The sequence below is a fragment of the Mustela nigripes genome, chromosome 7, assembly GCF_022355385.1.
Source record: "Mustela nigripes isolate SB6536 chromosome 7, MUSNIG.SB6536, whole genome shotgun sequence".
NCBI classification, from domain to species: Eukaryota; Metazoa; Chordata; class Mammalia; order Carnivora; family Mustelidae; genus Mustela; species Mustela nigripes.
In genome coordinates, this window is record NC_081563.1 from 52766191 (window position 1) to 52783916 (window position 17726).

The 17726-nt window shown below is 46.2% G+C and overlaps 1 protein-coding gene across 2 annotated transcripts in view; it reads left to right on the forward strand.

The window, feature by feature from the left end:
• The window catches only part of ADD2 (adducin 2), a 105381-nt gene that overhangs the window by 57003 nt on the left and 30652 nt on the right, over positions 1–17726 (forward strand). For both annotated transcript variants that reach the window (XM_059405896.1, XM_059405898.1), the window contains exons 2-6: positions 1469–1586; positions 6973–7189; positions 8920–9058; positions 15589–15740; positions 16153–16233. In XM_059405896.1, the coding sequence (XP_059261879.1) occupies positions 7007–7189; positions 8920–9058; positions 15589–15740; positions 16153–16233 (555 nt within the window). In that variant the 5' untranslated portion in view covers positions 1469–1586; positions 6973–7006. The remainder of the gene's footprint in view (positions 1–1468; positions 1587–6972; positions 7190–8919; positions 9059–15588; positions 15741–16152; positions 16234–17726) is intronic.

A 17726-nucleotide genomic window follows, 5' to 3' on the forward strand; every position in this document is an offset into this window, starting at 1 on the left:
GTTGCCTGTCTTCTTACAAAATGGCACAGGACACTTCTGGGGGCAAAATATTAGTTCTTTCCGTGGACACAAGAAATAGCTCAGACTCTGAAAATCCAAATCTTAGCAAGCTATGGCCATGAGACAACCTCATATTTCTGTGGCACAGGCTGCTGGGGAAGGGGAATAAACTGGTGCTTCAGGTAAGACAACTTACAAGGCTGCAGAATTAGTCCTTAGGGAACAGCCTTGGTCACCCCTCAGAAGAACAGCATCCAAGGGTATGTCAGTAAACCTTGCATAGAGCCAGCCGGGCTCCCTGGGAAGGAGGGGTCCTTTTCCTGTTGGTGGGCATTGGAAAGAAGCAGCATGAGGTTGTGCCTGTGACCCTGTTCTAGCTAAAAATAAGACTAATGGGAGGAGAACCCCAGCTGACAGCTGGATGTGCAGAGCATAGAGAAGAGGTCATGGAAGCAGCTTCCAGGTCCCTGACTAGAGTCTTGAGCATCAGGACTGGGCTCAGGCTGTCCTGGCTGGGCTGAGAAGGAAGCTGTGCCTCAGTGGGCATGCAGTATCCTGGCCTTCCTCAGCCACACCGTACCGACCATGATGGATTCTCTCTGCCCCTCAGTGGGAAGTCCAGTCTTTCCAGATGCTCCGCTGTAGGCAGTGCTGGATCAGGGATGGAGCTGAACTGGCCAGTGTGGAAGGATGGGCGGGGCCTGGCCCCAGAGCCATGTAGCAATAAGAGTTGGTGTCCAGGATGCTGCCAGCCCTGGGGGAGACAGGCCTCCTTACTCTGAGCAACAGAGTGCCCCAAATGGAAAACTATCTCTTGTGGTTTTGTTTGTTTAAATATTTTAACAATTAACCCTTTGAAGACCTTGATCTCCAGTATTTTTAGAGTAGTAACTCATCCCTGTTTGTAAGATACTAATGCTTGGTGAAGTTGTCTTGAATCCAACTGATGGCCTGTGCACCTCTAAAACCCTTCCGCTGTCCTGGGGTATGATATCCTTCAGGCAGCTTCTGCTTCTGCTTCTTCAGCTCCCCAAAACACTCTCATACCGGTGTCTGTGAGTTGTGTAGCAACTAGTGAAGTACTGGGGGGGTGGTATCAGGAAGGGGTCATCATGCCTTCCAGTCTGGCAGGTGGGAGCCCTCTGGGCTCACGCAGGAGTTCCACATCCTACTTGCTCCTCTGTGGAGAGCAGCTTCTCTCCTCACGTCTTCAAAGCCAGGACTCTGAAGAGATATTCCAGTTCCTCTCTTTGAAAAGAATTTTGGTCCGACTCGTAAAGATAATGAAGATTTCTGTATCTTTCACAGACATAATTTGCTTTTAAAATAAAATTTCATTTCTAGTTTATTTTTAAGAATTTCTCAGCAGTCCTGAAAATAAATCAGCATATAATGGTACTGCAAAACCAGGGTGAGGAGCCCTGGTGGTGCACACAAGACCCTCATGTTCGTTGTTTGTGTCTCTCAGCTTCCATCCAGATGTTTGAAATCCAGTAGATGTGGTCAGCGTCCCTGAGAACGAAGAGAGGTGTACGGGCCGAGCACTGAGAAGCAGCAGCCTGGGACAAGGCTGGTCCAGCCTCCCGGTAATTTGTTGGCAGTTTTTGGTGATGGTGGGGGGTGAGGCACACTTGTTGTTTGGGTCCGTCTCACGAGGATGAGCTTCCAGTCACCAACAGGATTAGGGGAGTCACTGCCATGGGTTCCCCCAATCCTGCTGACTTGTGAGCTACCATGGGATCTGAAGGACTTTAGAAGGTGGTAGTACAACCCCCTGTGGGGGCAGAAGCCCTTCTACAGCATCCTGGAGTTACCTGATTCTGAGGAGAGAGTGCACTGCCTGCCTTGGCTGCCTGACCCATCTTCCTGTTCCCGAGCAGCTCCTGCTGGTGCAAAGCTGTCCGTTGCACCCTCCACTAAATCCTTTCTACCTCCTGTGGGCCCTGGAGGCTCTAAGGAATAAGCTCAGTTTCTCTTCCACATGGCAGCCCAGCAGACATTTGGGGACAAGTGGAGTGCAGGAGTGCAGGAGGGTCTGGAGCCAGAGACAATCCTGGTTGAGACCATGACTCCATCATTATCTGTGTGATCTTGGGCAAGTTAGCTAACCTCTCTGCAGTGCAGTTTATCTTTAAAACAGCAACAATGACATCTGCCCTATGAAGTAGTCCTAGGAATGAAAATAAATCATGAATAGAAGTTGCCTAGTATTGCTCTACCACCAATTCTCTGATGCAAATGCATGTCCTACGGTTCAGCTCAATTCTGACACTGCCGAGTTAGGGGCCACACAGGTTACTACCACAAGTTAAAGGGCGAGGTCACCAATCAATCTGCCCCCACTTCAGAAGCTACAAGTAGGGTGCTCAGGCCAACTGCACTCATGACTCACTAGGCTATAAATTTGAGGGTCCCCATGCTGCCCTTTAGTCGCTCACTCCCTATACCAACTCACAAAACTCACTGAAGGCACTGGAATTGTGATTACAGTTTTAGTAGAAAGGATTCAACTCAGGAACAGCTAAACGGAAGCAATGCACAGGGCAGGGCCTGGGGAAAGTGGGGGATTAGAGCAGAGCTTCTGTGCCCCCTCCTTGTAGAATCTGGGTGCATCACCACCCCAGCATACCAATCAGGAAGCTCCTCCAAGCCTTGATATTTTTAATGGTGGGCTTTATTACTACTAGGCATAATGGTTTAAAGCAACTGCAACTTGTTTGAACTCAATCTCCAGCCCCTCCCCGACCTGTCCTCCATGGTTTGTGGGGACAGGGTGCTGAAGTTCCAAACCTGTAACCATGTGCTTAGTCTTTCTTGGTGGTCAGTCCCTCCCTTGAAACATCGAAGGGCCCACCATAAGTCAACTTGTTAGCATGGATTCAGGTTCTATGAAATGAGCTCATCATGAATAACAAAAGACCTTCCTAATGTTTTTTTGGATACTTTAGAAATACCAAGGTTTTTTGAAGTTCTGTGCCAGAAACTGGGGAGAACGACCAGATATATATATACATATGTTTTTTAAAGATTTTTATTTATTTATTTGACAGACAGAGATCACAAGTAGGCAGAGAGGCAGACACAGAGAGAGGAGGAAGCAGACTCTCTGCTGAGCAGAGAGCCTGATGTGGGGCTCCATCCCAGGACCCTGGGATCATGACCTGAGCTGAAGGCAGAGGCTTTAACCCACTGAGCCACCCAGGTGCCCCCAGATATATTCTTTAAGATATCAGACCTGGCCCGTCGAGCAGTGGCCTCTGATGCTCACCACTCTGCTTATCCTCTTTGTTGTGATCTCCAACTTGACATGTTCCCAGTATTTGGTCAGAGAACTAGTCATTCTCATCAGTCTTTTTCTGGATTTTTTTTTTTTTTGTTAATATAGCTCAAGATTGAATTAGTTCTTTGGACTACAACATGTAATTACAGTCATTGAGTATGCACCTGTTTACAGTTGAATCATGAGCCTCTCATTACTCGAGTTCCTAATGCTATGATAATTCCAGCCCCTAAATGACACATAATAAGAGCAAATGCTTAATAGCACTTGATACACACCAGGCACTGTTTTAAGTACTTCACATACATTAACTCATCTACATCCTCACAACAGCCTAAAAAGGTAGCTAAATAGTTCAATCCCATTTTATACAGAGGGAAACTGAGGCACAAGAGGTTAGTAACTCACCCAGCAAGACAACACAGTGGCATAGTTAAGATTGGAACTCATCGTCTTCTTGTTCCAGAGTCCATGCTTTTAACCATTAAGCCACACTGCACATAACGTTGGTCACCTATGCAACACTTTGGAAGGGAAGGAAGGAGCACGAAAGGATGCCCCTGGTTCACAGAGTCAAAGAGTGGGCCCCAGTGTCATGGTGAGGGTGTCAAGGCTTCCAATTTCTACCCCATTCCCATTGGAGCATCTGGAGTAACCATCTGGGGATAGGCTCTGAGAAGTGCAGGCAGGCCTAGGGTACATGTTGGTGTGGGCTCCCTGCCCAGCAGGACCTGGGCTTCTTTGTTCCTTGTGTTTCATGGAGGGAAGTGCTACTTCAGGCCTTCACAGACCCATTCCTGGGAATGCAGCCATTCCCAGAGGAAGGAAAGAAGATTTAGGCTAGAAATAGAAAAGATTTAAGCTAGAAACATTCAGTACTGGGCTGTACTGGCCAAAATGACCCAAATCCCAGAGAAGCTGAGAGTTCAGGGGGCTCTGGAGCTGGTGGGACCTGGAGCTATGAGAACACAGGGCATTCATCCCCATGTGCATATCCATGGTACCCATTGGGAGAATGCTTGTTTTGTTTTTTTTTTAAATAACATCAAAGATCAGGACTACAGAAGCGCTAAAGAGAATTTAAACAGGAAGGGCAGTGCCTCTGGAAAAATGTCTGCAGCGCTGTCTGCCCAGGAGAGTCTGGCTGGTGACTGCATGTCTGCCTAGCTCTGATGCATTGTCTTTGCCCTTGCTATCCCTCACCGCTGCTTATTATTGCAGGGATGAGGCTGGCCGAGAGCATGGTGGAGGTGAAATATTCTGAACTCGCTCCATACACAGGGGCTTGGCTTGAACCTACAAGGCAAATGTCAGTAGGTCATGTGTGTTCTTTGAAGCTGCCCATTTTGGCATTTGGACTGAGGGGTGGGGAGACAAGGATGTAGGAGGAAGGCCTCTTGCTCCAGGAAACCCAGATCCTCCATCCTTCTGCATTCTCTACACGAATCTCTCTCTCTCTCCATATAGTGTAGAGCTGGAAGGGGCTCCAGAGTCTGTTCTGTTCACTCCCTCATTTAGAGATGGACAAAAGGAAACCCAAAGAGGAAAATTACCCACTGCCCAAGCCCATGAAGCTAGAGAATGACAGAGTGAGGGTGATACTGTAGACTCTGACCCTAGCCCAGAGCTAATTCCACTGGAAATATCCCTGATGGATTCAATCACTCTTTCTCCGCTTAGATGAAGAATCTGGCTTGAGTGTTGCTAGGTACAACTTCAACCATTCTAGCAACCTCTAAATCTGTTTCAAATCTTTCTTTAGAGATTTTTTTTTTTTTTTTAAGCTGCCACTTCCAGAAGATGCCTCCTCCATACTCTGTCACTCACAGGCAAATATTTCATCTACAGGACCGGTAGGCATGGTGCTGGTTGGGAGACATTGGTGAGGGCATTCATAAGGAAATGATTAATTAGTGAAAGAATGAAGATGAGATGTCACAGTTTGGCAGACTTGCAAAAGCAGGTTGTGGTGTCATTTGGAGCACTCCTGCTGTCTCAGGTCAAGTGGCTGGTGGCAGGTGGTGACTGGCATTGGAGGATGGGGCCTAGACAGCCATGGGAAGTAGCAGTAGTGTTGGAAGATGAGGTTTGTGCCATCTTTGGCTGGCTTGCTAAATGGCCGACATCTGGAATGGATACCATCCAATACACGGTACAACTATTAACATCTAGCCAGTGCTATTTCAACTCTGGCTGCCTGTTGGAATCACTCAGGGAGCTTTTAAAAATCATGATGTCTAGGTCACACCCTGGACTAATAACACTAAACTCCTTGGTATCAGTATTTTTTAAAGTTCCCCAATGGATTGCAACATGCACCCAGGTTTAAGAACCACTGTTCTAGGCCACGGGTTCAGGCTATTAGTTGAGGGACTCCGTACATGTGCCCTCCCTTGAATGTGCTATTTGCTGTTCCCCAAAAGGGGAAAGATAGGAAGGAAGGAAGGAAAGAAGAAAGGAGGAAAGGAAAGGGAGAGAGGGGGAAGAGAGAGAGGAAGGCAAGGGAAGGGAAAGGAAGGAAAGGAGGAAGATATGGAGGGAGGAGGGAAAAATGAAAGAAGAGGGAAAGGAAGAAAGATCACCTGAGCGTTCGGGGCTGATGGGGTAGATTCCCACGTCTCCCACAACCTAGTGGTTCACCCACCTGCCTCACTCAGAGGCACTGTAAGTTGGAGGGTAGAATCCCTCCATGGAAGGAGGTCACAGCTCCATGACAACAAGACTATGCTTTACTGGCTGCCAGCAAGGCCTCTTGTATAATGAACTGCTGGCTGTAAGGAAGGTCAAGGTTTGGGCTAACCAAATGGGCCAAGGGGGAAGAACAGATGAGGACAAGGAGGCAGGAGTGCTCTAAGAGAACAAGAGAGTATTCCACATCCCCGTGGAATGCAAATGTGAGCTCACAGAGGTAAAGTGTGGGAGGGCAGGTTAAAGATGAAAGCCATGTGTCCCGAACCCCTGTAATGCTCTTTTGTTGGCATCTCTCTACTCGTGTTCAAAAGCTAATTCTTGTTCAGTCAAGGCACTTGCCTTTCTTTGCTGAGAAGGGGATCACACAGCAGGGAAAAGGCTAGGGCTTTGTCAGGCTGCCCTGGGTGTTGAAGGCTCATAACCCAGATTGGAGGGCCTCGTGGCCCTGACACACAAAAGGAGACTGGTGTGCCCAAAGCCCCACAGCTGGGAGGTAGAGGCTGGAGCAGCAGCCTGCTTCTTCAGGAGGGCTCCGTAGTAAGAGAAGACATTCCTTCATTCACATTAGGCCTTGGGGGGAAAAGCATGCTTGAGTAGAAAAAATAGGGGTCGCACCCCAACTCTCCAGAGGCTGCCCTCGTCCTTATTCCAGGGATCAGGTCTAGATCTAGTACATTAGTAAGTACTGATGCCCAATACATAGCTTTACACTACGTGGGTATGCAGCACAGAAATGATCCAAAAGGTATGCGGGTCCTGCTTGCGGAGTGGCAGACCCAGCAAGGGTAGTGGGCCGGCGTGCCTGTGCCCCATTTTCACTAGGTCGGATGGTGTGTTGGCGCCCCCTATCGACCAGCAGCCGTCGGCGCCCTGCCCTCCACACCGCCGCTCCGCTCACACCCTCCAGGGAAGAGCCGCTGGCCACGCGAATCCCTCAAATCCAGCCCCTCCGCCGGAGGAAACTGTACAGGGACCGGCGCTCCCTCTTGCCTTCTCCGTAGGCTTCCAGGAGCGGATTGCAAGCCCACCAGGACAATGAGTGAAGAGACTGTCCCCGAGGCTGCCTCCCCGCCGCCCCCGCAGGGGCAGCAGTATGTGGACCGCTTTTCCGAGGACGACCCTGAGTACCTGCGCCTCCGCAGCCGCGCGGCGGACCTGCGGCAGGACTTCAACCTGATGGAGCAGAAGAAGCGCGTCACCATGATCCTGGAGAGCCCCGTGAGTGGGGTCCGCCCCAGGCGGGCGGGGGAGGAGGAGGGAGGGAGGCAGGGGAGCAGGCGGCGCCGCCCATTGGTCTGGCTGAACGTGAAAGATAAACAACCCCTCTTCCACTTGCTCAGTGTTGCCGCAATTTTAAGCCGGCTGAGCAAGACGGGCCCTGCGCTGTAGGGGTTTCCTTCTCTCCTTGGGCACTCGTAGATGGCAAAAACCTGGTTTATGTGCAGGCGGTTTGGCTTGGTACTGGGAGGGGGTGGGTCCGAAAGACAGGAGTCCTGCCTCAGTTTCCAGGCTTCCCCAAATTTGTAACAATGAACTAACGGATATTCCTGTAAACCGGAGGGCAGCAAGGAGTGCCACGTGGAAGGCTTGGGGCCCCCGTTTTTGAACACCACAAAGAACTCACTTTGGGGGCTGTAAGGTTGACACGCATGGGGCAGAGGTGAAGAGGGTCTGGAAGCCCCAGGAGGTGATGCGAGTGAAGGATTCAGGGTGCTATGGGCCAGGGAAGGGAGGGCAAGGCATGGCCCCAGACTTGAGGTCAGTTGGTACCTGCATGGCATGGAGACAGACCTCATCCTTGAGGCTAGTGGTGCTTTGAGAAGAACAAAGCATGGGCCCAATGGACCGCTGAAGTGGGAGGGTGATGTAGGCCTTGGGTGAGGAGAGGAAGAGCAGCGTGGAAGGAGGCAATGGGAGTGTGAGGCCAGTAGAGTTGGGGGTCCCTCAGGAAACAGTGATGATACTAGGGGCTGGGAAGCTCAGGATGGAGCTGGCATCTCCAGGTGCCTGCCAAGATGGGTTCTGCCTCGGTCCCCACTGGGCTTTGGAGAGACAGGACACGTAGGTGGGCCATGTGTGACTCTGTTTGAGAGCACACAGTGAATGCTCAGGCTTCACAGAGGACCACTGAGGTAATGCGCCTGAAGTCTCCGTGACAGGTGACGCTGTGTGAGGAGCCTGGAGGAATATAGCAGGGACTAAAATTTTTGGGATGATGGAGAAACTCCAGGGTGGGAGTAGGAGAGATGACAGGTGTGACGGAAGTGGCAGAGTTAGTACCAACCCAAGTTTCGGGCCTGAATGGGTAGGACTCTATTCTCAGGTAAGAAGTAGGACAAAAGGAGTTCATATTTATTCTGTCCTTTTATAGACTGACCAACACCTGGAACACCCCCCACCTTTCCTTCTCAGTGTTCCCTGCTGCCACCTGGTGGACAGGCATGCCTTATTTATGGTCTGAAAAGCCAGGCTTAGAGCCGAGGACATAGAAGTGGAAGTGACAGGGAGGACAGGACATCCTTCAGTATCTGAGGAAATTGAGGTCCAGAAGGACCATAGGCATGGCTGATGGACAGGAAAGATAGAACACCTTTTCATCCAGTTCTGCTTTTTAAAGTGTCTCTTAATGACTAAAGTGAAGCCCTGCCATGTCTGATGGCCGGGGTTGGGGGGTTAGAAGTAGGAGGGACTTCTTGAGTATCACTTAGACCCAGGGAGGACCTGGAGTCTGGATTACTGCCCACAGGACATTTTTTTGCTTCCCAAACAGCAGTTTTCGGAGACTCCTGAGGTCCCAGTGGAATTCCCAATGTCCTCTGAGGCCTAAGGATCCCATGTGTGGCCCTAGCCTCACTGACCCAGGGGATGGGGTGGGCTCCTTCAAGAGGGGTCCTAAGTCTCTCCCATGAGACGCACTGGGGGTACCAGCACCGTGGGGCCTGCTTCAGTCTTTCAGAGAGGAGCTGGAAGGCCTGATCCAGGAACAGATGAAGAAGGGGAACAACTCCTCCAACATCTGGGCCCTGCGGCAGATCGCGGACTTCATGGCCAGCACCTCCCACGCAGTCTTCCCAACATCTTCCATGAGTACGTGGGGAGCTGGGGAGCTGCCAGGAGCAGAGGTGGAGGAAGTGAGGTGGGGAAGAGAGGGTTGGTTGCCAGGCTACGGAGTGAGTGGTGCAGCTGAGTTAGTTGACCTGGAGGAGCAGGCAAAGAGGCACCTGGCTCTGCTTCTGATGCTGCTAGCTTTAAAGACCCACAGGGGAATTATTCCTGGTGCCCAGAAGTAGAAGAGGGATGCCGTCTTATGGGAAAACCTCTTTCTGGTTCTGTTGGGGGAGGGGACAGGATGACATGGTGTCACCATTCTGAGAGGCAGGGCAGCCTCTCTATGTGACTCTTCCTTCTCCCTTCACAAGTGGGTTAAAAAGAAGGGAGGAGCTTTGTAACTCCAAGTTTCTCACATGGCCTCTGCTTGAGGACCCAGGAGTGGAGAGTGCAAATTCTACTCCCTGTTATTCTAGCTGTGGATACAGAACTGAAGGACAATCTCGTGTGCTAGCAGCAGCCCCTGACGCAAGCTGCTCTTTCCTCAACCTCCTGGAGCCACTCCCTTGCAGATGGAGTGGTAGGGGTGGGAGGAGGCTGTTGAAGCCAGTATCTTGGTGCCCACAGGACAGGCCAACCTGACTCCATAGACAAGGACGCAGGCAGCCAGGGCTGGACATGAAACCCTCTTCCTGGGTTCTCAAGTTCTGCCTACAACCTTGAAGAAACAAACATCAAAAAACACTTTCCCGGGGTGCCTGGGTGGCTCAGTGGGTTAAGCCTCTGCCTTCGGGTCAGGTCATGATCTCAGGGTCCTGGGATCAAGCCCCATGTCCGGCTCTCTGCTCCCCAGGAAGGAGCCTGCTTCCCCCTTTTTCTCTGCCTGCCTCTCTGCCTATTGTGAACTTTCTCTCTCTCTCTCTCTTTCTCTCTGTGTGTGAAATAAATAAATAAAATCTTAAAAAAAAAAACCCACTTTCCCTCAACAACATAAATACAGGATTATGATGAAAAAATTCGGAAAATAATCAAGAAGGGGAAATTAAAATCAATGGCCTGTGTTCTTATAACTACAAACTGACTATTTTCAGTATTTTGGTGTATATCCTTCCAGCCTTTCTCTCTTAACATATATAAATTAGGAAAACAAAAATGGAATCGTATTATACATGCAAATTTGATAGCTTTAACATATCTTGACTAATTTTTCATGTAATAAAACTTGAGTCTGTAATATTACATTTGGTGAGAGTACGCTATTCTGTGGTATGACTGAATATGCCATAGATTATTTTTACACTATTTCCCATTTTTAGACTTTTAAGTTGTTTACAACTTTTTGCTCTTATGAACAACAGTGCCAAAAACAAAAAAACACAAAAAAATGCCATAAATCCTTTCCTTTATTCTATGACCATTTTCTAAAGACAAATGACTGGAAGTAGAATGGCTGTATTAAAGTATTTGCGTGTTTTAAAGACGTTAACGCATAATGCCACATTACCCTGGAGAAAGATGGAACCAATTTACATTCCCACCAGCAATGCAGTGTAACGCCCGTTTCCCCCCCTTGATCTGTAGTATGTTTTATACCATCCGTTTCGTCCTTCTGATTTGATAGGTGATAAATAGTCCTTTATCTGTGTTTAATGTGCATTTATTTGATCACTAGGATGTTGGATATATTTTCATATACATGCTGGGATGATTTTCTTTTTGTAGTAAATTGCCTGTCACAACAAATCCTTGCCAATTTTCCTACCCGCGTATTCTTTTCTTACGAATTTCCAAATCTTTATAAATGGGGACTATTTCCCTATTATCTGCCAGATATATTGCAGTTTTTTCCCAGTTTCTCCTTTGCCTGTTTTGTTCGTGATGTTTTTGTCTTATAGAACTCTTTAATTTCCATGCAGCCGAATCCATTGTTACTTTCCTTTGTGTGTTCTTATTTTGATAGCACACTCAGAAACACCTTCCCCATGTTTTATCATCCCATGGGACAAATACCCTTAATTATTTTTAAAAATAACTTAAAAATTATTCTATCAAGTCTCCCCTGCCCCTACCCCATACTCAAAAATTCCCTATGGAATTATATTAAATAAATAGATTAGTTTGGTGGAGAATTTATAAATTTACAATTTCATATATTTGAATATAAGCTTCATGGGGAAAAAGATATTTGTATGTTTTGTTCACTGCTGTATCCTAGAATAGCATCTTGGACTTAGAAAAGTAGCTGGCACAGAGTAGGTATTTTTAAAACATTTGCACAAATGAATTTTAAGTCTGTTCAGAAACGATGTATGTCTTCTCTTTATTTGCTTTTTTTTTTAGTGTCTATTAAAGAAGATAGTAGTTCTTTTCTTATAGTCCCTACTAATTTCTTGTGAAGTTTGTTCTGGAAATTTTATGTAACTTTGTTATTTTAAATGATTTTTTTCTCCATTCAGTTTTCTTTCTGGTTATAGCTGTCATCCAGGGAAAGTAGCTTCTTATAGAACTCTTAAATTCTAATAACTTCTCAGTTAATTCTCTTGGGTTTTGTATATACGAAAATCACATAACCTGCAAATAGTGATAATTTTGAATCCTTCATTCCAACATTTACCCTTTGGTTTCGTTTTCCAGTTTTCTCACTGCATCCATTAGAACCCTCAGAACAATGCTTAGTGATAGATTAGAGAGTAATCATCCTTGTCTTGCTTCTGACTGTAATAGAAATCCTTTATCACAAGAGTTTGAGTTCATTATTGTGTTGAGGAAGTATCTTTTTATTCTAGTTCAATATGGGTTCTCAGAAACGGATGTTGAATTCTTATAAAATGCATTTGGGCATTTATTGATTTCTCTTTCTTTGAACTATTGATGTGATGAATTATGTTAATAGATTTCTGAACATTGAACTCTTTTTTCTTTCCTGAAATCAGTTATTCCTGCTCTTGATGCACTCTTTTGAAAATACGCTTCTAGATTTGATTTACTAGACTTTTATTCAGGATTTGCATATTCATACATGAGATTGGTCAGAAATTTACTTTTTGGGCAGTCTTCATTTAGTATTGGTTTTAAGGCTAAAATTTCATAAGATAAATCAAAGTGATCCCCATCCTTCTCTTTGTCCTGATGGAATTGAAATAAGATAGGAAGTCTCTCTTCCTAGGAAGTTTATTACTCACTTATAAAGCCATCCATATCTGGAACATTTTTTATAACATTATTTTTCACAGTTTCATCAGGTTTCTAAAAAATTCATTTTGCTCTATCTTGAGTAAATTTTGATCATATGTTTTAAATAAAAATTCCATTTCATGGAGATTTTCAGAATTATTAAAGTGACTTACAATATTGTTTCTATCATTTAAACTTTATGCTGTGAATGAGATGACATCCCATTTTTATTCCTGGTGTTGTGTATTCCCACTTTCTTTTATGGCCAATCCAGATGTTGGTTTATTCATAGATCTTCTCACATAAGCCAATTCTTGGATTTCTGTAATAGCTCTACTAATTTTCTAGTTTCCCAATTCATAGATCTTATTTTTCTATTCATGAATTCTTTTCCATAACTTTTCTTTGGTTTATTTTGTTATTTTTATGTTTTCTAAAGCATAATAAATGGATGCTTTATTTTCATATTTAATTCAATAACAAAGACATTTCAGGCTATGAATTTTTTTCCTCTGAGTCCCATGCATTTTGATACAGTATTTCCTTTATTGTTAATTTCTAGATAGTTTTCAGTTGCTGTTTTGATTTTATTTTTAATCTTAAAATTCTAAGATTTTATTTTTATTCTATTTTTATCTGGAAGTGTGTTTTCTCATTTCCAAGTGGTTGAATTTGCATTGTTTTAAGGGTTTGTTGATAATGTGTAGTTTGATTGCATTGTGTTTAGAAAATGGGGCCTATGTCTATGTTGGAGATTTATTGAGATTTTCTCTGTGGCCTAATAATATCATTTTTTAATGATATGTAGGTATAGACTCTATCTCCAAGGCATAGTACTTAATCTGTATCTTCATTTTTTTATTTTGTAAAAAAAGAGTGTCATGTTGTCTTTCGCTGTATATTTAATTAATGTTCATTTCTCTTCATATTACTGGTAGCTTTTGCTTTATATCTTGACGAAATGTTATTCAAAGTGTAAATGTTCTTTATAGCTATAGCTTCATGATGGGTTATATGTTTAATTCATGTAAAATGACCTCCACAGTGACCCTCCCAATCATGGCCCCTGCTGCCTGGCTTTGTCTAGGGAGCGTGTGCTTTTGCTCTGCCCCCTTTTTTGCTGCCAAGGATGAATATTTCAAAAGAATATGGCTTTCCCTGATTTCTACTTTGATAATATTATGACCTCTGTTTTATTATTATTTTTTCTTTATATGCAACCTCTATTTATTTTCTTCTTTTTTCTCTGCTACAACAGAGAAATCTGAAACAGCAGGGGTTTTTTGTTCCTTTGTAGGCAACCAACATTTTTTGGGGTAGCTGTCTTTATACTTTTTCTTTTGAAAGAGAAATAGAGCTGACTGGCATTCCCTCTGCCTCGCCGACCAGCACCCATCAGGAAGAAAGCCAGATACCTAGAAATCTGATTAGGGCATTTCCAGCGTATCCAAGTCAGGGAACGTGGAGAGTGGAAGTTCCAAGAGTCACGAGTTCAAGCGCAGATAGGCTGTTTTTTGTCCAGCTCCATTTGCTTTAGAATTTTGTGGTTGTTTTGTGTTTTTATTTTGGTTTCTTTTTTTACAATCACATATCCTTCAGTCTTAGCTTCCCTGGGGTCAGTTAGGGACTTTTCATCTCTTTCTGTGTTTCCTTGGGTCCCCTGAGTAAATTGACATGGTTAGATCTGAGTCATAAACCTGGCATTCAGTCATCTTAACTTTTGTGAGGCTGGTGAGAATAAGCATTCTTTTTCTTGAAACCCTGAGAGCAGAGGCTCTGAGACACTTGTGGAGCCTTCTGGTCTCTTCCGCTCTGGGTCTGTGGGTGGGGTAATCCTTACAGCAAAGCTCCACAGTGTTGGGGAGGGGGACACTGATACAGGACGCAAAGGATGGGATGGCGTGTTTTTAGACCTAGTCTGGCCTCCTGGCCATCTCTGGGATTCCATAGTTAATTTGTAAGAGAAGGACTTACAGAAGTCTGGGTCTGAAGACCCTGCCAACAATAGCTCCCTCTGCCTGGCTTTGTCTGAGGGGCTTATACTATGGACATGCCTTCCTTCTTGCTGTTAGGGATGAGGTAAAGAGGTAATTGCTTGTCTCGGGAATGTGCAGAGCACAGAAAGGGATCCCAGACTGGTCAAATCCAATGAGAAATTATTGAATTTGGAATTTTGCCATTCTTTTTGCCAGTTCAGCTGAGCCTTTGGACCTCTTCTTCCTCTGTCAGCTTTGGTTCCTGGACACATGCCCTGGAGGTATCCCTCCTCTGGTGGGCACAGGCTTTTGGGTGCATATTCCTGACATGGGTGTTTTGAGGTCTGCTCTGCTTGCCTTACATAGCCCCAACAGTACCTGGTCACCCTTCACCTTTGCAGACCATCTTATCATTTTGACTAATGGCAAACCTGATGCAGGACAGAGATCACAGTGTGTAGTAACGAGTTTATTGAGATGACGGAAGCTTCTAAAGGGCCTTTAATCCATTAAAGTTTTTAGTGGGATGCTGGGAGAGGCAGTGTGAGGAGACATAATTTTAAGCCAAAACCTTTTCCTATTGATTCTTTTATTGGTTTCTAGACACCGACTAATTAGAAGTCTTGGGGCTCAGCCAGATGCCCTCTTATGCCTTCCAGAGGCACACAGGGTATGGTCATCATTTTTAATGGGATGGACTGGGCACCACTTCTTAGACTCCTTACAGACCCTGTAGATAAGACCATCCAGCCCTCTAGGCCCATTTCCAACTCCCTTCCATATCTCCCATTCCCACAAAGAACCATAAATAACCAAGGGACTGCACATCCAGAGGGGAGCAGATATGGCCCACATGAAGCCTGAAACCCTTCAGCTAGCCACAGTGACTTTTGGAAGTTTATGACTTGTCAGAAGAAGTTGACGAATTTACTTCCTGGCTGACTCAGCTTTATGATTTGCCCTGTTTCCAAAGCAGAAGAAAAGTTATATTACATGGTATAGTTTAAAGCAATAGCACGTCTGATGATTAGCATCTCCTTCATCAAAACTAGCGATGAAATATACCTATATTTCCACTCAGAAACTTATTCTTGCTTTTGTTCAATGTCCATCTTTAGGATTTATTGTGAGCTTGGCATCCCGAGACATCTTCATTCTGTGGTTTGAATCTTGCCATGATTTTTGACCAAAAGCAATGCCATGAATAAGCAGAAGTCTTCCTTGGGCACAACTATCCATTCTGTGGATTTTCTCCCCCTGGATAAGGGTCAAAGAGTATTTAATTGCCTGCCAATGGAAGTCTCTTGTGCAGGTGTAGTGCCAGTGAGAATGTAGAGGGGACTAGGGCGAAGAAGGAAGGGGGGCAGACAGCAGCCCTGACCCTGAAAGCTGTGCTGTCCCCACCCTGTTTCTCTGCAGACTTCTCCATGATGACACCCATCAATGACCTCCACACAGCTGACTACTTGAACCTGGCCAAGCGTGAGCGGAGCATGCGGTGCAAGATCAGCAGCGTTTATCGTCTCCTAGACCTCTACGGCTGGGCCCAGCTGAGCGACACCTACGTCACGGTGAGCAGAGTGTCTTGGGGTGGGGTGGGTGCTGTGTGTGGCCCTGACAAAATCCCAAGGGGGAGCTCCTGCCTGTAGGCACGGCCATGCACTGAGCCCTTCCAACGCTTCTAACCACTGTGGTCACCTGAAATAGACAAGCTTCCCATGGCCACTTCCCTGGAGCAGGAGCTAGGAAATCCTGGATCCTATTTCCAGGGCTACCCTTGATCATTGGAGATTCCTCTTATAGGTCCATTGCTCCAGTTCTAAATAAAGGCCAGGTCCTTTTCATCTCTCAGGTGCTGGGGAGAGATAAGGGTTCTTGGGAATTGTAGGTGCAGTGGATTCAGGGGAAGAAGGAATTCATGCAGAGGGTCCTTAGAAATGACCCCACTGTCTCCTTGCCACTGAGAACATGTCTTCCTTTCAGCTGAGAGTCAACAAGGAGCAGGATCACTTCCTGATTAGCCCCAAGGGAGTTTCTTGCAGTGAAGTCACTGCATCCAGTCTGGTAAGTATAGTCTAGCCTCTCGCTGCCCATTGCTTCTTGAAATGACAATAACCTACAGTGACAGGTCATCTACAGACTAGCCATTGCTGTCCTGTCCCTCATGGAGCTTGTGGTCTGGTGGGGGTAGAGAAGACACACAGCCCCAAAGCAGGATTCCCAGAGCACAACGCAACCATGAGACCAGATATGGACGCGGGCAGCCAGTGCAATAGGAGGGAGGAGGGGGAGGAGATGGGCCTGCGGTCCTCTGTGCCTGAGATTGGCCCCCAAAGCCTGGGAATGGGGAGGCCTTCCTAGTTTGGGGAATATATTAAAACAACAGCTACCACTTTGTCTCAAAGCAGTGCAAGACTGGCTTAGTGCTGTACCATTAGCAATAGCTTCCAGGACCCCTTTTGGTTCTCTTGCTCCTTTTAGGTATAGTAGGAATAAACTTCTTAGAAGTTGGTCTTAATCAGCAAAGATTCCTGGGTGGGAAGAGGAAGACAGTAGAAAGGACTGTCTTACAAGCAGAAGAGGCCCAAGGGATCTTACATGTGTGGGCTGCAGCTGCTGTGCTGTTCGCCTGAGGGCAGAGGGTGCCACCTCAGGGCCTCTGCCAGGCTTGAGACAGTGGAGTCCAGGTATGCAATTAAAAGAGTCATCTGACAAAGTGACAGAATATCTAGGCAGGGTAGGACCTTGAGGGCTGCCAAAACCCCTTTACAGGCAGGAGAGGACGCTGGTGCCCAGGGAGGTAAGTGACTTGCACAGGGCCACCTAAGGAGGTCATGGCCAAGCCAAATTAGGGTCAAGGAAGTACAGGCTCTGCCTTAAAGGCATTTGTGACTAATTGGAGAGGCAGGCAAGACAATGATTAAACTCAGTGAAGAAGGCTCCCATACAGCAGGAAAGATGGAGAGCCCAGAAAAGGTGCAAGGGGCAAGGGAGAAACATCTGGGTTGACCCGATGGTGAAGGAGCTAAGTCCCCAGGAGCCTACAGGAGAAGCAGATTTAGACCAGGGCTGTAGGGAGAGACTGGGCAGAGAGAACCGTGTCCTCAGCAGGAGGAGGACGGTGTGCACAAAGCCAGGCACATGCCACATCCTGGTGCACTTGGGAGGACAGTGAGAGGCTGCGTCTGGCTCACGTATTCAGAGTCTGGAAGTGAGGCTGAGAGGGGCATGGGGACCAGATGATACGTAGCCCTAAGAGCATTGTTACGGTGCTTTGGCTTTGCTCTGCTGGACATGCAGAGCCACTGAAGCACTGTAAGCAGGTGAGTCACACACACACACACACACACACACACACACACACAAATACAAATGTGTGACTGCTAGCCATGACACATACTAGCTCCTTGGCTTCAAGAGCAGGTTATAAGACCAGTGACTAGTTTCTACCTGTCCTTTAAGATCTAGCTTTTGGGTGATTGGTAAATGGGTGTTTATCATACTATTATCTTTACTTTTGTGTATGATGCTTAAAAATTCAAAATAAAGAACAAAAA